The 20,737-nt window shown below is 40.0% G+C and overlaps 2 protein-coding genes across 5 annotated transcripts in view; one reads left to right on the forward strand and one right to left on the reverse strand.

Moving 5' to 3' along the window:
• Positions 1-8,440, forward strand: part of arhgap10 (Rho GTPase activating protein 10) — a 64,367-nt gene extending 55,927 nt beyond the window's left edge. For 3 of the 4 annotated variants that reach the window (XM_028566003.1, XM_028565994.1, XM_028565985.1), the window contains exons 22-23: positions 1,305-1,396; positions 6,898-8,440. In XM_028566003.1, the coding sequence (XP_028421804.1) occupies positions 1,305-1,396; positions 6,898-6,986 (181 nt within the window). In that variant the 3' untranslated portion in view covers positions 6,987-8,440. The remainder of the gene's footprint in view (positions 1-1,304; positions 1,397-6,897) is intronic. The other variant, XM_028566012.1, reaches the window with a different exon arrangement.
• Positions 8,441-14,029: 5,589 nt separating this feature from the next.
• Positions 14,030-20,737, reverse strand: part of nr3c2 (nuclear receptor subfamily 3, group C, member 2) — an 80,073-nt gene continuing 73,365 nt past the window's right edge. The window contains exons 9-10 of the mRNA XM_028564940.1: positions 16,859-17,016; positions 14,030-16,076 (exon numbers count right to left, since the gene is read on the reverse strand). Coding sequence (XP_028420741.1) covers positions 15,921-16,076; positions 16,859-17,016 — 314 coding nt within the window. The 3' untranslated portion in view covers positions 14,030-15,920. The remainder of the gene's footprint in view (positions 16,077-16,858; positions 17,017-20,737) is intronic.

Below are 20,737 nucleotides of genomic sequence, written 5' to 3' on the forward strand. Positions count from 1 at the left end.
CTTCACTAAATGTCACACTCTGGGATTCTTTCACTCTCGCTTGCTCTTCTTATCTTGCATGTTCACTCAACAGAATCACCAACTCCCTCACTCGTCTTAACATCTACTTGCAGCCTTGCACATCAATATTTTCCCTGACTTTCTCATATATTCACCAGCCCTTAATTTGGTTTACCTTTGAGGGATCTTAATGCAACACAAATATCAGCTACAGCAGGGCAGCAACCTTCTTCCCTTTCAGTTAAACCCCAGATACGCACAGAGGTATCTGAGCGAACCCAATGGGACTGTGTATACAGTCTGCCCATTACACTGATCTATAGCTCTGCTTCCTTGAGACTAAATGATGAATTCATTTTCCGTGCTTTTCAGATGTTACTGAGGAAATTATAAACAGCTCGGTCATTCGGTGGGCAATCCATTCGTTATTGTCATTGGAATACAAATCCTCATTTTTTTCCAAATGCGGTTCCACGAGAGTGCATTCTTCCAATTCTGAATGCAAGAACTCGGCTGAACATTGTTGTATTGACAACTCTGTGACCACAAACTTTTTTTTTTATAGTTTGTGTATCTTCTTTCTCCTCTCTCATCCTACATTGTTGCTGCTCTGCAGAAAGAATATGAAATATTTATCAGGGCATCGTGTGTTGAAGGCACAATTTCTACATGGTAATTTTGCTGGCATTTGAGATAACGGTTTGCTATGGTGGGCAAAACAACCTTTCTGTGGAAACGTTTTTTATGTTTTCCAGAGCGCAATGGCATAAATATGCCTTTTTACTAACGTTTTCAGAGCGATGAATATGGTTTTCTTTGAAGGCGCTCTTTTACATCAAACTGATTTAAAATGCAGCTTCTAAGCTCACAAATGTATAAAAGCTGAAGCACCGCGGAGAGAGATTTCTATTCTACCTCTGTTTGTGCAAACCTACTTTAGAATCCCCCTGCCACGTTTTAATTATCTCACCATAGATGGGTGTCTGCTGGGTGTGCCTGCCTTTCCCGCTGTACAAACCTGCTACAGACAGCACTCTTTTTCATTGTGTTTGTGCACGCACACGGGTGCACGTGGGTCTGATTTGACGCTCGCTCGCTAGTCTGTCTAGACTAGACATAGGGCAAGACAAAAGTGTGTAGCGGCCCAGCTCCTCTCTTAGTACTTTTGCCTCTGTTCTAGCCTGGCCTATTTCTGCTGTTTCAGGCTAGTGAGTGAATGAACAAGCAGGCCCCGGGCCCAGATTGAACTGTGCGGTAATCCTCAACCAAGCTCCGCCAGCTCACTGATTGCCTTCATTTTTCAGTGTCACCAGCAGGAAAGCCAAAGCAGTGTACCCATGCGAGGCTGAGCACGACTCTGAGCTCTCCTTCCAGGTCGGCGCAATATTCAACGCCGGTAAGTGTTATCGCCTACACCAGTCGTTCACTCAGAACCAGCCCTGGCATATTGGATTTAGAGGAAAACCGAACACCCAATCTGATCTTCAATTGAACAGAGAGATGAGACGAGGAGAAGGAGAACAGGGGAGGGAGGGACACAGATTTGCTCTCCAGTGTGTCTGGAAGAGGCTTGACTGAGCTTTAATCACTCTCTGAGGAAATGAGGATTTTGTAGGTCCTATTTTTGCCTTTTTATGTGATACACACTTTACTGGGAAACATGTGGGGGTGTCTTTGATAAGATCCCACAATGCGTTGCAGTTTGTTTTTTCTTTCTTTCTTCCTTCTTAAAAGGTGCGATCGCATCTTTTTTGACATTTCCCTGCAGATATAAGTAAACCGTTTGCCCTGAAAGATATAATGATCTAAAATGATGATCTAAACGTCAACAACTAACAAAAATACATATGGATTGGACGACTGAAACCTCACTTTAATAATTTTTCCTAATCTACTGTATGTACAGTATTTTCTATTTTGATGCCTGCACATTACAGCCAACAATGTTTCTTTGAGTTCATGTCATGATAAATGCCTACAATGGCAACATTGTATTTATTACAAAGTGGATTTCCAACTCATAAAAACAAACTCCTATCATCTGAATAATAAACACAAAATCAATGAAGTATCACATTTTCAAAAACTAAATTAGATTATGTTCTAGAGTCCATTCTCTTAATTCTCTTAATTTAATTAAAGTATTACAGAACGATGGTATGTGTTTCTTTTGGATCTCGACTTAAATCTCCATTTACCTTGATACAGAGTTTGAGGAGTTTAAAGCAACACTGAAGTACTAGGGTAGCGGATCTGTAGTTCGAATGAACTGGACAATGTAATGGACAATTCTACTTCCAACCTGTAGGGGGACCGAAGCGGGAAAAGTTCTTTAGTGTTGCTTTAAGTGTAGTTTTGTACACTTAATCAGGCTTCAAATTAAGTGACTGACATGTTACATAAATGTTACACTAAGAGTTTTTTCTTAACTAAACATCTATAGTATCTAGTATCTTGAGGACCCTTGACATTTTGCATATAAACTTAAAACAAAAAGTAAGGAAATTTGTGTTTGGTAGATTATTTCTCTTTGATAACAATGCTTTTTAGCAATAAATCATATACCGTTGGAAAGCCTGTTTAGTTCCCTTTCAAATGGTGCCTCATTTGTAAGGAACATGCATTTGTGGGATGAGCAGCAGCGCTGAGTATGTGGGATGCGGCCATGAAAAATTTGCCAAATCGTCTCTGCCAATGCCAAACAGCTTATTCTGCCATTGACTCCTTTGGTGTTTGGTGGATTGGATGATTGAAGTTTGAAGAAACAAGCAGAAATGAAAATCGCTCACCTTTCGGCAAAATTCGCCGTTTTGAAACCAAAATAGGTGACCTACGTGAATCGTGTAGATTCAGTGAGAAAATGTTTAAGGGGGGAGAGGGGGGGTGTAAGTACTATTAGAAAAATAAATAAATTTAAAAGTCCACATGGGATTTGTTTTGATGCGCTGGATTTAACCATGCTGTCTATGGATTTAACCAATCATCGAACTTCCACCAACCAATGAAACAAGTTCTAGCCAATCGGATGCAAAGTATGGCGGGTCTTTGCCGAAATGTCAGAGTGCTGTGCTGGTGTGGTCTCTGTCGGTACACGATCCATTCTGCCTGCACGATCCGTTCTGCGCCGAATTAGCTGTTAGCTTCCCGGTGGAGGCTAGCCATAGGCTAGCGTGGAACAGATCGTGCAGGTCGTATCCTCGGTAAAACAGTATTATCTTGCGCGTGTGCAGAACGGATCGTGTACCAACAGTGTCTGTGGTAACGCGGCTACAAAAAATGGAGGCAAAGTTTATCAAACTTGGAGCATGTAGATACAGGCAGCTTTAGTTGAGAAAGTAGTTAAAAACAAATGGTGCAGGGCATAAATGGAGGACAAGAAGAAAAGGGTGGAAACGGTAAGCCGTTTAGCACTTGGTGCCTCAAATTGAGGGAGCCGCGTGCTTGCTTCTGCAGCGCATGTTTTGGACGGCAGCAGCGGTAAGACGGTGCTTGCTAGTCATTAGATGCTAGTCACAAAGCTTCGGTCCGTGCACTCTGTCATACGAGTACGTTACCGGCAACGACCGCTACCGTTAAGACTGCGACTGCGCCTTCACTGACCGACCGTGATACAAACAATACGTGTGTGTACGTTCATAGCGACGATATGACAAGATAAACAATGCGACATTTTTAATAAATGTAAATAAAGCAGCTAATATCAACATGTATTAATTTGCTTTTTTGATGATGACCTGGCCAAAGTAGTAAAGTTTAGTTTTCACAATGATTCATTGTAGGATTATGATATTATTGCAAAAATGTAAAAATGTATCCAAAACCTTTTAGTCTTTAAAAATTATGACTTTTATTATTGTGTAATGTCAGAAGGACTAACTGTTTTGCCAGTCAAATTAACTTTAATGAGTGCATATTGAAATATTACACTGTTGGTTGGCAAAAAATGCATCTCAAAATGCATCAGATTGATGCTTTAAAATATGGAATATTTAAAATGTTCTTCCAGGGGAGCATGCTCCCGGAACCCCCTTCTCACCTTTTTCACCCCTGACCCGTTTTCATGCCTGAACAAGACATATTGGCAATTTAATTTTAAACCAACATTTGTCGCAAGTCAGCCAACGTGGTTGTGTTGGTCACTCTGGCACGAACAGCACGCCCAAGCTGATCCCACAAGTGTTCAATGGGGTTGAGGTCAGGACTGCTGGTTGAAGAATGGGATGCCATCCCACAGCAGTGTGTGACCAGGCTGGTGACCAGCATTAGGAGGAGGTGCCAGGCTGTTGTGGCTGTGTATGGTTCTTCCACACGCTACTGGGGCTCCTGTTTGTGAAATGAATAAATTGTTCAGTTACCAATATGTGTTGTTTCTTCAAACTTCAATCATCCAATCCACCAAACACCAAACGAGTCAATGGCAGAATAAGCTGTTTGGCATTGGCAGAGAAGATTTGGCAAATCTTTCATGGGCGCATCCCACATACTCACCGCTGCTGCTCATCCCACAAATGCATGTTCCTTACAAATGGGGCACCATTTGATAGGGAACTAAACAGGCTCTCCAACGGTATAAGATTTATTGCCAAAAAGCATTGTTATCACAGAGAAATAATCCACCAAACACAAATTTCCTTACTTTTTGTTTTTAAGTTTATATATATTTCTATTCAACTTTCCTTAAACATTTTAACTTAACCTTTCAACTTCTTTGTTTTACCACACTGCATCACCAAGTCAAATTCCTGCGTACATTTTTTTTTTAGTCTGACCTATGTGCTTAAAGGAACACGTCGACTTATTGGGACTTTAGCTTATTCACCGTATCCCCCAGAGTTATAAGTCCATACATACCCTTCTCATCTCCGTGCGTGTTGTAACTCTGTCTGACGCCCCCAGCGCTAGCTAAGCCTAGCACAGCTCCCAATAAGTGACAAAATAACACCAACATTTTCCTATTTACATGTTGTGATTTGTGTAGTTACAGCGTGTACAAATAACAAGGTCACTATGCTTTTACTATCTAGTAATTGTTGACTCTATTACTCCAACTCTGAGCGAACTCCAGGTGAACTCTGCTCCTCACCACAGGGCTTCAGGTGCTGCAAGCAAATCACTCCGCCCAAGTAGCAGAACTAGCAGTGCTTCGCCTTTCTGAGAATATAGTTCCCAGTATGTATACGGTTAGAAGATGGCTGTCTCATGTGACCTTGTTATTTGTACACGCTGTGGCTCTACAAATCACATCATGTAAACAGGAAAATGTTATTTTGTCACTTATTGGGAGCAGTAGGCTAGTTGGAACCGGTTACCTCCAGGATCTGTGCTAGGGTTAGCTAGCGCTGGGGGCGTCAGCACGGAGATGAGAAGGGTATGTGGTGGGGGTTACGGTGAGTAAGCTAAAGTCCCAATAAGTCGGCGTGTTCCTTCAACAAATGTGCAAAAGGTCTGAGTACTTTGGCAAGCCACTATAGTTTGTCTCAAGAAAATCGACATATGTTTCCTCACCCTTAAAACTAAAAGGACAATTTTGCCTTGCTTTTTTCTTTTTTTTTAAGCTGCAATTACTGTTGGTTTGGTTTAGTTCGGTTTAATTGTGTCATAAAACAATGTATACATGACCTACTCAGTCTTGTATATATTGAACAAACTTGGTGTTAGGGTGCATTCAGACTAGATCAGGCGCTTAGGAGAAAACGCTGGTCCTCCCATTCATTTGATCAGTCGTGAAATACAAAGTCTACTTGAGCTACTTTGTGCTGTTCAAGTACACAACTGGCCGATTTAAATGACCCTCCCACATTGTTGCACAACCCTGTGGAAAATTGCTGGAGCGCCTGAGGCTTTGCGAATGCAGCCTTAATGTGTACACAAGTAAAAAACAAAAGTTTAGAAAAACTGGTGTGAGTGTAAAAAGAAGTACCCATGCTAAGGTTTTTAGTTGTGCTTATTAGAAAAAGTGCAATGGGTGTAGATGAAGTTTATCCTTCGTTCTAAGGATGGGCTTTATTATGATTTGACTAATGAATGATTATAAAAAAAATACATTTGGCGATAAATATCCTAAAAATAGCCGTAAAAATAATCCCATAGCCGTTTGTTAATGTACTCAGTCAGTTAGGAAGGGGGGGGTCTTTGTTTCTCTGTCGTTTCTCATTTTAATGGGGACAAGCTTATGTAAAAACACCTTTTAACAACATCAGAAAACAATAATAATAATACAGAATGAGTTGTTTCATTGTGGTAGCCCTTGTATTAGAACACCTGCCAGTCAATTTGGTAGGTTTAAAGCCTGCTTTTGATTACACTTGATTACAAAAGATTGGACTTTTAAATTCCTTGTTCATGTTGTGTTCAATAGACGCACAAGAGCCCTGTCGGTAAACACATTTCTTTGCGTCCTGAGGCCAACTGAGACACGTTACGAGAAAAACAAATAAGTATTGAATTAGTTTATGTCTTGATTTGGCCCATTTTATCCATGCAATTGATGACTTGCAAATGCACTCCAACTTTTTAATTGGCTCACTTTGTATGTAAATCGAGACTCCTGGGAGGATTTTGAGAAGGCGTGTCACAGAAATGCTCTGTGCTCTTGACACATCTGTCAGTGAAAAGCTCCGTTTTGCAGCTGAGGTTAAGCTCAGGGTGACATTTTAGCAAAATGGGATCCAAAAACCGACTAGAAATCTGCAGTAGATATAAAAATGAGTCACAGTGGAGTTTAGTGTAACCACATAATTACTGTATCCTCTTCAGACCTGTACTCTGTTCGCTCTGACACATGTGCAAATGCTGTATATGCTCACCAGAGGCTCTGTGTCCTCTGTCTGTCCCTCCCCCACCCTCACCCTCCCTGTGCTGCTTTCCCCCCTGGTGACCCTGTGTCCTCTCCTGCAGTGACCCAGTCGAGAGAGCCAGGCTGGCTGGAGGGCGAGCTGGAGGGAAAGAGAGGCCTCATCCCTGAAAACTATGTCGAGATGCTGTAGCCCCAAATGGAAATATTTATGGACTAAGTTATCACATCCACCAGGACAAAAAATATGCAGACATGAATGTGCATCAACTCTGACATTCACCTTCATAGAGCCTCGTTTATCCAAATCTCTGAATTCTCTCAAGCAAGTGACAATATGTTATTACTGGTGGACCATTCTTGATGCACAAGTATATCCATTTTTGGCTGGCAAGTAGACGTTTGTGATCCATGTGCAAGCATGTTTCTTTCTTTGAATTGACTTATCTACTTGGATTTCAGCATTGTAATCTCAAAATGGGTTTGCACTTAAAATATTCTGCTGTATACAAAGATGCTGTAGCCTCTAAACATCCAGGTAACTTTGCAGCAGCGCTAGAGAGGTCAAAGGCTTCGCTCTCTCCCCCAGTTATACATGGTATCCATGAGCTCCCAAGTCAAACAGCGATCCTCAGAAAACTGTAAGGAAGAATGTCAGCACTCGAGTCACTGTAATCCGTTTTTGTTAAAGACTGCTTTTGCACCGAATCCAGCAGCTTTAGACCTTCTCGACAATGATGCACAGTGTGTTTTCAGCTTTTAAAAGATTAGACATACTGTACTTAACCGTGCCTTATTCTTTAGAACAGCCAGTGTAAATGTATGTACGGGTATGTATGAATGTTACTGCTTTCACTTTTAAAATGTTGCATTTGGACATTCAAAATTAAGCATATCGCTATTGTAATTTTATTTTATTTTATTGGCACATTGATTGCATGACTTTTGAATTATAAATACACTCTGTACTGTTTTGTTCTTGGTGCACTCCTTTACAGAAACGCAGTGAAACGCCTCTTTGATGACTGATGAGCCTCTCGTGTTAAACACTAGCGTCAGACAGAGTCAGCAGAGGCACATTTAAATAGGTAGTAATGATTGAAACAAGTGTTTTTTTTTTCCTGTCAAATGATCTGTTTTATTTGTTTTTAAAGCTTTTTTTTTTTTTTTTTAACTTCGCTCAATTTACTCTGAGCAGAGAAATGACACTCCCACAAAGTTGAAATTTTAGTTTTGCATTATTTTATCTTCAACGTCCGTATAAGTGATTAGAAATCAACATGTTATAAGACCACAAAATGCAGTATTTCAAAGTTTTACAACTGTTGAGTGGTTATAACCTAAATATTAAAAATAGTTTATGCCAAGTATGTTTTACAAGCCTCTGTTAAGTGATGGACAGGTTTTCATATGGATTGGTTTTAGCATGTACACGTTGCATTACAATGTATCCATCAGCTGTTCAAGAAGACACTTTCATTTTTCTGAGAGCTTTGGTTCAGCAGGCTTTTTCATTTGCAATAATTTAAGACATTGATTTATGATGTTTGTAAAGGGCCTTCTTTCCTTTTGATACCTTTGGGTATCCTCTTGATCCATGTTAAACAAACCAATAAAGCTTCCTTTTGTTCTTTACTGTAATATTAATTTTTCTCATAACAAATGTGTGGAATGATAATTTAACAGATTAAAGTTTTATCAAAGACTTTATTTAACAAAACAATATTATCTTAGGCATGGATTTCATGTACAGTACTTTAAGCATACATTCAACAGTAAGACATTTGTTTACCAAAATAAAACATATTAACTCTGTGGACCGAAAAAAAAGAAAGGGAAAGCACTGCAGCCATTGTTATGACCACATTTTGCTGAATGAGAATTCTAATAAGTGTCAAGTTTATATTTGGGGAAATTTACCATTTGAAATGTGAAATCTAGCACTATGTCTAATTTTGTGATGACTCATCTATTGTGTCACCGAGAGGGCCCAGTTTCCCACAGACTCCGGGAATCAAGTGACTGGTGGAATGAGGATCCATTCTGCAGCCAGTACTATTACAGTGAGCCATGTAGTGTAATGATAGCCATCCTCTTTATATTGACCTGCACTGGTCCATCTGACTTAAAGCTACTTCCAAAATAACTTTTCCAAAACGGGGTTTAAAAATAGATCTTTAATAGAGGGAAACAGTAATCCACCTCCCTGATCCATTATCATCTCAGCTTCACACGTTATTTCTTACACTACATCTCTGTAATTAATTAACACACAACGAATGGCCTCAAGACTCGGTGCTTTGGCCTCCGTTATGTAATTACCATCAGTCCACCACCACGCTTAGTGAGTGTGCTGCTCCTGTACTATTTAGGAGTATACACGCACACACACACACACACACACACACACACACACTGTGTCCACTTTGATAATTCCAAAGGTTGGAGCAGTGGTTTCATTCAGTGCGACACATATGTCCACCAGTTCCCTAAAGCAACCGCAGAAGCGATGATTACATAATGAAATAAGGCAGAGCTAATGAGATGGGCAAAAATATTCCCCCACTATCACCCCCACCGCCATCATCTACCCCGGGGGCCCTACATCATCAGCTTCCCTCTGCCAGAATACTGCTGAATCATAGAGACATCCACCCTGTCTGCCTCTCACTATGCTTTGGACAGTCTGTCAGAGCGTGTGCCATGTTGCTCTATCTGCCCTCCTTTTTCTTCTACCTGTCTGTGTCTCAGGAGTAAAACTCTGTCCCTGTCCAACTTGCCTTCTTTCTTTTTCCTTTTACCTCTTCTACTCCTCAGTTAGTCTTGTCTGGCAGTGTAATAGTAATCTGTTTATGAACTCAGTTTTTCTCAGTGCATTTATCTTTCCTTCTAAATTTGGGAATATGACTCAATGAACAACAATGGTAATCTGGGTGGGTCCGCCTGTGAGCTCCCTTAATATCACTTGAGGTTGTGTTACCTGTGGTGTTCTGTGTCTCTGCATGCATTATGCATCAGTGTCTATCAGTCTGGGATGCGATGTATACATTTGTCTCACTGTGTCGATTTAGACTAGATGTGGGTGTGTAAAGTAAAAAACCCAGATGGACGTTTTCATTTCAAGTCCTGGCTGTGTGCCAGCTGTCCTCTGCCTCCTATGACGCAGTGTCCTTCAGCCTCAAAACTTAGTCCAACGCCATGACTCAGCTTAGATCAAAGCCTACAGCAGTTTACCTCTAACGATGAGCGAATGACACAACTAAGTGCCACAAATGTGTCTGAATTTCCCAAATGTGCACGGCTGGAAGTAACACTAACTTAATACATTCCTGTCCTCATCTGCTTCCTTTAGAGTGCAAATCCTCTGACATATAATCATAATAGGACTTGATGTATTATTGGGGGTGAAAACGGAGTGGGAATTTGGAGAAAAGTAAATTTCAAACATAAACGAGAGAATGTGAAGGGAAGGATGAAAAAAGAAAAAAAAAACCTAGCTCAGAGAGTGGGCCACAGAAGCTGCCATGTGCGCGGGCGCAGCCGTGAAATCAGCCTGATCCAATAGATTCTGTTTATCTGGCACGACTACAAGTGGAAGCAATTGGAAATCTGGGGGAGATTTGGAGAAGGCTGTGGATTCGGAGAGAGAGAGAAAAAAAATGAGCAAAAAAGTAATACTGTCTGCTCTACAGTCTGGCAAAGCGGGCGTGTTTTCGGATCAGCCTTTAACAAGGTTAATGGTGATTTTTCTCCACAGGCGCCGTTTTACAGCAAAAGCCTCATCCTTGCATGCTTTATCTCTGTCATTTTCACTCTCTTCTCTTTCCATTTCTCTTTGGTCTCTTCATCTGCTCTCCCCTGTGACTGATGTACCTTCTGCTGCTCCATATCATTTTTGTTTTTCCATGCTTACTGTGTTTTTGGCTCATTATCCTCCCCAGCCACCAAATGCAGCTGTTTCGAATTTACCCACATCAAACAGCCCATTTTTTCAGGGCACATTTCCCTTGCTTCTGTCTCATGGTACAATTTTCATCACACACACCTACAGACCATGCATACATACACACACACACACACACACACACACACACACACGGACAAATTACAGCAGTTTTATTAGAATCTTGCAATAGTTTTGCAAACACAAGTATGGCAATATCTGCATCAAGATATACAGTAACTGGTTTTATTGGTTTATGGTGAAGGATGTCTACTGTATGTTTGCTGGATAGTTGCAGAGAAATATTGTACAAAGCATCTGAGTAAAAAGTCATTTTTGGAATTGAAAAAAAAAAGAAAGCATTTGTATATATTTATATAGTAATAAGAAATGCACTGTGGAGATATGGCTTAGTCTCTCTACACCCGATTCAACTCCGTGAACAGAAAATGGCAATGACGTGACTCCACACACAGTGACGCGATAGATAGAAAGTGTACTATGTGACAGCAGTTGAACACATTCTGAGTCATTCGTGCTTAAAAGGAGTTTGTTTAGAAGGAGACAGCTTTGAAGATAACATTGCTCCCTCAAGTCGAGAGAAAGTTTTTTTTGTATTTGCAGAAGGTGGTGATTAATGACCAACAAATGCGTTTTGTTCCTTTAAAGGAATAGTTCAACATTGTGGGAAACACATTTATTAGCTTTCTTGCAGAGAACTGTATTAGAATATTGATTTCACTCATGTTGGTATGGTATGGTATGAAGCTACAGCCAGGAGCCGGTTAGCATAGCTTAGCATAAAGACTGGAAACCGCTAGCCTGGATCCTTACAAAGGTTACAAAATCTGCTTATAAAGAAACCTGTTGGCTTTTTATTGTGTATATTAATCCTTATTGTGGATTTATTTATTTATCCTAATTAATTGTGTATATTAATCCTCGACAGTTTGTAGGTGTATGTGACAACTGTCTGCAGGTGAAGCAGCATTATGTGTATTTTAAGAATGTCAAATCAATCTAGCTATGTGCTGGACTATTTATTGGCCAAGAGCAGTGACTTCCCCAACAGTCTGGCACATAACCCCCCATAAAACTACAACAAAATCAACAACAACATTTTTTTATACCTTTGGACAGGGCCAGGCTAGCTGCTTCCCCCTGCTTCCCCCAGTCTTTATGCTAAGCTAAGCAAAGCTAACAGTCTCCTTGCTGTAGCTTCATATTTACCGTACACACCTGAGAGTGACATAAATCTTCTCATCTAACTCTCGGCAAGAAAGCGAACAAGTGTATTCCCCAAAACGTTGAACTAGTCAAAGCCTTTATCTCCGGAGTGCAGAAGGTTCATACAAGGGCTTGAGAACATTACTGATAACATTGTCGTAATTATCTGTGTATAGATTTGAACATTTTTACATTACCATTCTTTGGGACAAATTAGTTTTTGTTATGATTGAAACTTATTTTGGCAGTTAGTGAAACTTGTCCAGTTAACAACCAGAGCTCAAAATAAGTCAAATTTGAATAGGCTAAACCTCAGGTCTAACCTGTGCATCCATCATTTCTTTTTGTTTTGTGTGTGCATTACGTTTATTTTAAAACTGAAAAGTCAAGAACTTTCTTTCACGTATCCCAGTTTCAGTAGTTTGTGATTTCTGGATTTTATTGTGGTGCTCATCAACATTACCGCCATGGGTTAGGAAATCATTTCAACAGCAACAACTCCAAAGGATCCATCACTTGATACATCTTGTTACAAAATAAGAAATACCTTTTGATTATTATTTTTTTGTTTGAGCCACTTGAACAATGCAAAAAGTAAAAAAAAAAAAAAAAAAGATGCAAAATCAAATAACTTTACTTAATAAGTAGATAATAAATGTACTCTCTCTAACATTCAGGTAGTAAGTTCCATAAGTCTCTCACAATGTATGATACATTCATTTCTCTATTTGGCCCTTTCTGGCACTGACCCTTACTGTAAATTCTTTTCTGTGATCCAACACACAGAACATAGAGAGTGGGAAACACATTTTTCCAATATTCCAACAAGATGGTTAAAGTAGAAATGTTTTATACTATACTCAACATAAGGACTTGCTGTATTATTTACAATATATACTGTAAAATTGTAAATCAGGTGAGATAAAAAGGCACAAGTTTCCCTTTTTTAAATACAATGTAAACGTCTCATCAAAAAGCATGCATTAACATTTCATTTTACAAAAAGGATATCATTTTTAGACAAAGTACTTAAATATTGTTTTCCAGCAAAATATAATTCTCTCAAAAATACTTTCCCATTCATCCGATGAACCTTTAGACAGTTTTTTATTCTTTAAAAAGGACAAAAAAGGGGCAAAAATAAAGAAACAGAGAGAGATTAGCTTAAGTCCTTCACAACTTGAATGCAATAATGCACAACAAAGACAGATTGTGAAATGAGGCCTTTCTGACAAGAGACTGACGAAAACTATTAGGCAGGGGGTCTTAACACAGCATTATAAATATTTAGTTTGGACCCTCCCCATCAATAAATTAAAATCATGCTAATGTCAAGCATAACAAAATAGTGAAAACACAGCCGCTAAGAGAGCTGCTAAACGGCTGGGTCAATAAAAGCCACTGATAAGAAAAATCATCATGAGAACGGATAGACTTGAGCACAATCCTTTCCCCCCAGAATTAATGAAAATCATATCATTCTGGGATGAGAAGATGTTGAAACACCCTCCCCCTACTCTCCCAACAAATTTAGACTACCCTCCCTTGAGCCAAAATTACAAATACATAAACCTCCCCCTTTTCTGAACATGAATTTGCGTACAGTCCCTAATGACAGCTGTGCTCATGCCACCTCCATCTCTTTCAACACCAATCTTTACACAATTGCCGCCACAGAAGAGACCTCGTAGTGTACCACAGAGCCATCGTTACGAGAGCCGAGGCCACAAATAAATTACACCAGCACCCGGCTGGGCTAGTGATGTCATGTTGTCTAACTTTAGGCTGGGTGACCATGCAGAAAGTCTTTTCCTGCATCATCACAGTTGCTTATCAAAACAGACAATTCCTACTAGCTGCACTAATGCCTCATTTCACATTGTATCTCCTTGTGCAAATCTAAATGTGGAAATAGGATATGGCTAATCCTATAACATAAAATGCATAATACCCACACTGAAAGCGCAGATCAACTATGCACATGCTTGCTTGCCAGAAAACACACACGCACGCGCACACACACGCACGCACACTCGCACACACACACACACACACACACACACACACACACACACACACACACAAATGTAAATACACACTCACAGGGCACAAAAAAACAAAACAAATAATCACACGCCCCCACTGTTTTTCTCATCTAGCGGCTCTATCGCTTTTCAGTAGCATCATAGTAGTATTCCACAACTACCCAAAAACCAGTGGGGTGTGAGACAAGTTAATGGTCCAGACGACTGGGCCTGCCATACCTAAAATAGTAGTACTTGGCCCAAAGAGTAGAGTTAGGAAATATGATAATACAGTACCAACAGTTCTTCATCAAGCATTCATCCACATGTACCTCAAAACATCTTCTGTACAACTGCTGAATAGAATGTGTTTAAGAATTTGTTAATACCTATAAACATCTGCCTGGTTTTTGATACATTAGCCGTTTGCTGTAAGCACTGCAGAGTAATGCTCCATTTTGGATTATATCAACTTTACAGAGTATGTGTGTTTAAACTGCGTGTCCATATAAGTGTATTGTACAGTATGGACTGTCTACGCGTTACTGTACATGTTATGCTTTGCCTGGCTTTGTAAAAATGAAGCACCTTAATGAAAAATGACTGGCTTGTCAAAAACTAAACCTTTGCAACACACTTTTATAAAACGTTTTTTATTATTTCTGGGAAGAGTAGATAAGTGTTGGTTCACAAAGGGCTGGTTTTGCTTCATTGTGAGTAAAAACAGACATTTGGACAGCTGCTCTGGAGATAACACAAAACACAATTACTATGGATGCACCTCAGTCAAATCCATTACCAGCGGACTCTACTGAAATCGTTTCCGTAAATGCATGATGTTTTCCATCCTGCGACACTCCTGACCGTTTTTGCACAAAGGTAAAATCGCTCATCAATATTGTCTTAACTCTACACAACAATTCCTAAAATAATGACTTTATTACATGGGAGCTTCATGTGCAAGCTTACATTACACAAGAGAGACATTTTTTTTTAATTTAACAGCTTTAGCTTTGGACTTTTGCATATTAGTTTTGATTGTTTTACTAAATAATTTATTTAAAAAAATGTGAATGTTAATGATGGCTGTTATGACACTGATTGAGATTCAAAATTGGACTTTTTAGATTTAATGTAACTATTCAACTTATGATGATGCTTGTATAGCCCTTGGATTATATTCAAATAGACCTTTCGCCTTACAGTCTAGAATTTCTGCCTCCTCATAATGTCCCTTGCCTTGTAGTCTTGCAGTATGCTGCTACACTGCAAAGCGAAATCTAAGTATTAGCATATCTTTTTATAATTTCATAGTGCTATTATTTGTGAAAGACTGCATAAGCCACATTAAATATTTGCAAAAACTTGCTCTCTAGATTTGTAAGGGAATCTGATTTTAGTGCATGTGGAGTGCATCTGTGCGTTTGTGTGAAGGCATGTGGACAGCATGTGTATCAATTTCCCTCTACTGTGTGTGTGTGTGTGTGTGTGTGTGTGTGTGTGTGTGTGTGTGTGTGTGTGTGTGTGTGTGTGCGAACGCAGTGACTGTATCTAGCGCATCCTAAGAACTGTATGGCTTTATCTCCATAGAAAATACTGTTATCGTCTTTGGGGCAAGGGGAGCACGGGGTGGGGTACTTCAGGATGCTTTGTCACATTTATCTCAAGTCCTCAGCGTGTCGCGCTCGGCTCCACGAACTATTCACAGCTCTGACCACCCTCGTGGTGACTGCAGGGTCAAATCAGTTCTCCCCTTTTTACTTCTGTCACCACGTCACTTGACTTTTCCCATCCAAGGCGAGGACGCTGGCATACTGGGCGACCGGGTGCGAGCCAACTGGTCTGGCCCTTTTTTCGCACATTTTCTCTTCTTGAACTTCTTCCTCCTCTCTTCCAGTTCTTTATGCCGCTTGTGTCCCGACTGCTAAGTGAGTCACTTCTTGTGGAAGTAGATTGTGTGAGTGAGGCCTGACTCCACCTTTGGTATCTGGTCACTGATGATCTCCACCAACATTTCAGGGAACTCCACCTTCAGGGCCTGGGACTCACGAAAGGTGTAGAAACAGAAGTCCAACAGGTTCCCCACCAGCTGGACAACACAGACACACAGTTTGATGAGAAACATACTGTAGTTGTAGTTTTTTTTTCTAATTTTTATAGGATGTTATAACTCATATGTGAACTTTTTCTATGAATGTGAGAATTTAAGTTTCATATTCATATGTGTTTATATTACGGTTTGGCACTGACCACTTTACAATTCTTTTCAGCTCACCACTTGGGGGCACCACTGATTATTTTCTAGACAGCCCTCCTCTAAGGAAGGGTCATCCGTTCAGCACTAGCCCCATTTATTCAGTCATTTCATTGAATTTTGGCCATTAATCTCTGTGACCTCTCGCTTGCTGACTCTCAATTAATGGGGCTTTGCCTACACTGTCGTTACGCCACATACGGGTTGACCCATGCAAAAGAAAAAAAAGAAAAGTGATTAAGCACATTTGCTACAGTGCTCACTGTGTACTTTGCTCCAATAAACTGTGAGCTGGCATTGATCCCCTTCTGTTCCATTCACCAATACAGGCTGGTCACTGCCTTTGCCAAAATTACCTCCCCCGTAGGGAGAGATTGGGATGCAATAATCCTTATTCCAAGTTCCAGCACCATTGAACTGCTAAGTAAATGCATTATCCTAATCCACTATGCTGCCATTTTACTCAAAACCCGTCCAGGGAATATTAGAGACCCCAAAGTGCCACTGGACCCCACGCTTCGTGTGTGAAGGCATGGCTTACCGAGAGGCTGCCAAGGGAAGCCTGTGCTGTCCTGTAGGCCATTGGCATGGGAGGCAGACAGGGCAAGGGTACTTACATCATGCATGGCGTCCAGTAGCTTGGTGAGCTGGAAGAAGCGCTGCCAGGTTTGGCCAGAGTTGTTGGTTGCTTTTCCCACTGAACGCCGGAGCTCCTTAATGTAATTAACCCTCATCTCCTCGAACGCCGCCTGGTTCTTCAGACCCTCTTTAGGAACTGGGGAACAAAACAAATCCTTCTGTCATCAACTGGATTTATTGAGTGGACAACAATCCGGGTGTAAGTGTTACGATCCAATATTGACAAAAAAAACAACTGATATGACATTTGTATGGATACTGGGCAGTTTGTTGGTCATTTGACATGATTGATGTAAATTTGTCTTACATAATCATGAAGCATATAAAAACCAGAACTACTGTCAATTATAAGTAAAGAGCTTTTTTGTCTTTCTGTGCTATAATAAAGGACTATACCGGTAGATTTGCATGTTTTGTATACATCATGTTACTTCTGAACATTTTCCAAAACCTTTACCGATTGACCTGGGAGGCTATCATTTATCACAATGGACATTTAGTTGTCTGTAGAGTTGGGCGGTGTGACCGCTGTGAGATGATGTCAACCATCAAAAGTTTTGCTGTTTATACCGAGGTAGTTTTAATCACTTTAATATCTTTGGTTGTAAAAGGCCATTGCGAGCAAAACTATTCTTGGCAATATTGTATTTTTATATTAATTTGTGTCAATGGGAGGAGGTACTTTGATTTGTTTGGTAATTAATTTAATTTAAAGAAAAAGACATTCCCGTCCCATATACATCAATATCACAGTTTCAGATTAAATATACTCTGATAAAGCATTTGATCCATATTACCTGCTCCTAGTTGGCTGTTGTTTTAAGATTATTGCAGTTAAAAGCAGGGACTATTTGACTATTTTGAAATGTCTGACTTGGTGTTAAATGCAACACAAAAAAAACATTCCATTTATTAGCTATGTTGTCAGGATAGGAAACCTAAAGGAGAAATAATAGTAAACAAATGCAGATGTAAAAAAAAAAATCTTTGGTCTCGTGACCTGATTTATAAAAAATAATAATAAAAGACTTACTTTTCAGCATCCAACAACTAATTCTTAGCTGTCAAAGTTCCTTTAAATGTGAAATAAACCACATTTATTCATGAAAAATGCATTTATAAAGTGACGTTAAAAAAATGGTTTACCTTTCTCTAATTCCAAGTCTCTCTGACTTGATTCTCCTACCATACAGAAATTAGTCTGTTTAAGTCCCAAAATGTATGGTACACTTTAGAAAATGCACATTAAATACCATTTGCAGTTAATGGGCTAAGCCATGTACAGTCATCAGTGTGTTCCTTACATGTTGAAATGTGTAACTGTTTAAAGGGTAATTAGAGGTGTTCAGTGAATTACGTTCCAACTCCCACACCATGGCCTTTTTTTGGAAATTTTTCCTGTGTTGACAATCTGAGCCTATTTAGCAAGTCATTACAACCACTTTCACCATTTCGAGAAGTAATTCGTTTTCATGTGTAGCGACTGATTCGTGAAAGCCAACTGAGCTACTGGAAGGCATTGATTAAAAGTTATCTTAGCAACAGTGACAGCAACGGTGCTTATGTGTATTGAACATTTGGTTCTTTTTCTTCTTATAAACTATCTGACTATCAGATAATCCATTGGCATGTGTTTCAGTGATGATTTCGACCACATTCAAAAAATCAAATGGGGTCAAATGCAGCCCGCCACAGTTTCATAATGAGGTGAACATATTTTTACCCTTCTCCACTGAGGGGCCATCGACAGATGATTCAACTCATTGAGTTTTAGGCGGCAGCCCTAGTTAAAGAGCTTAATGATTTTGTCAACCAAACCTCCTGCATCAAGCAGTTTGTTCAATGACCAGAGCTGTTACATAACCGCAACCTCCATTATGATTTGGATGGTGGCAACAATACACTTTAAATAAAAAAAGCAGCATAATGGGAGAGATTTAGATGGATGTGAAGAATGAGATACAGACACTGCACCATGAGGATGTATCTAAATGTCTACAATGTCTTTCGCTCTCACTCACTCGTTCTCCCTCACTGTGCAGGAGAACAAAGTCACAGATATGGAAGTCTGCCAAATCTCTTAAAAGACATTCAGCTGCTGGCTACCAGAATAAGAAACACACCGCCTCTCAAAGACCACACCTCAAATCAGTCTGAGGGAACGCCTTCAGTTGTCCTTCAGCCAAGACTAAGATATGACGGGTCGACCTCTGGCTCACCCAGTGGGAGCGTGCGCCCCATGCGGGCTGAGGCCTTTGCAGCGGCCCGGGTTTGAATCCGACCTGCGGCCCTTTGCTGCGTGTCATCCCCCAGCTATGCCTTTCATATCTGTGTGTGTGTTAGGCCATCACAGGCAACCTCGATTTGTAAGATATTTAATTGGCTATATTAGCCAGTCGCAGGCATTCTGTTCTGGTTATTCACCCATCAACAGTTTCTTATTCATTTCTCAGAAACATAACTACAGTATATCACAATATAACATTACATACACCATGGCTGAAGATTGTATCCATATCTCCCACTTCTACTTAATAAGTGTTAATAATTAGCCAGGTAAAATGGATACGGATTCGGTAATTACAAAACGTTATTACTATTTTTAGGTGGAATAGGGCTGCAACTTCTGAGTATTTTCAATATTAATTGATCTGTTGATTATTTTCTCCATTAATCGTTTAGTCTATAAAATGTTGTTTTGTCCGACCAACATATTCAGTTTACAATCGCATGCTATAAATATAATCAAGAAATGTTCTTAAAATCACTTCAAGGATTAAATGATTATCAAAATAGTTGCCATTTTCTGTTGATAGATGGTATCTCATCCTGCAGTGCGGTTCACCTCTCTGACAAATAGCTATTAGTCATTCATGTTTCATCAGTGAAGAAAGCCCAAAGAAGCTCCCGATCTCATGTCTACAGCTACAGTATAGAAAACTAATGGTCGAACAGACGATGGTTTTAATGTCTCGTACATTTTTATTGTGTTTTTAAAAATATATCGTTCAGCAGAATGTGAAATTCTGACCCATAATGGTTTGAATGGCCTCCCTTTAAAAGCTAAATCATGTGCTTCTTGAGTACGTTTGAGCAGCCACTAGCAAAAAGCAGAAACTGACAGGACCTGTTTTGAGTCCTGCAGAATGATTAGCCATAAGCAAAAGCCTGCTTCATGTCAGTTATTATTGAATCTTTTTGAGAACACATCATTGTAGGTCAATAAATCTAAGAGTGTGTGTTTGTCTGGCTTCATCACGTCTGCTCTATCTGTCTCTTTCTATGTCGTTCTCTTCACCGTACTTTGATGCGCAATAACCTTCGAGCATGACATACTCATATGAGGCTGAGGAAAGCAGATATGAAAACAAATTGGACCCTGGCGCAAAGACTGTGATTTCTGCACTTTATTTCACGTCTGACATGGTGAGAATGTGCTAAATCCCAGGGCCGCCCAGACCCACGGACGTTTTGTTTTCCTCCCACTGACCCACATACGCCCTGATTAGAAACCGACCTGGCGTTTAGGGGCGTTACCATGAACGGCCCCAAAATAGGACATTTATACCACCTTAATTGCTTTAAAATGGATGTTTACTGCAGGTATAGAGCCTTTTCAACTAGGTTATATTTAGTGCAGCTGCATTATTGTACCAAAAGCCCAGGAAAGCTCTCTTTCTAATGCACATACCATAAAGAGGCAAACATAACTCATGCAGCTAGGAGATGCCCTTAGCATGTGTGTCGTTGAAGGACGTGCAGCTTCCTGCTCTGGGTTGCTGGTACATACCAAACTGACAGAGTGGCTCTCGGTTTAGATATATAATACCTGATACTTTCATTAGGACATTTCTACA

This window comes from Perca flavescens, chromosome 2, assembly GCF_004354835.1.
Source record: "Perca flavescens isolate YP-PL-M2 chromosome 2, PFLA_1.0, whole genome shotgun sequence".
NCBI lineage: Eukaryota > Metazoa > Chordata > Actinopteri > Perciformes > Percidae > Perca > Perca flavescens.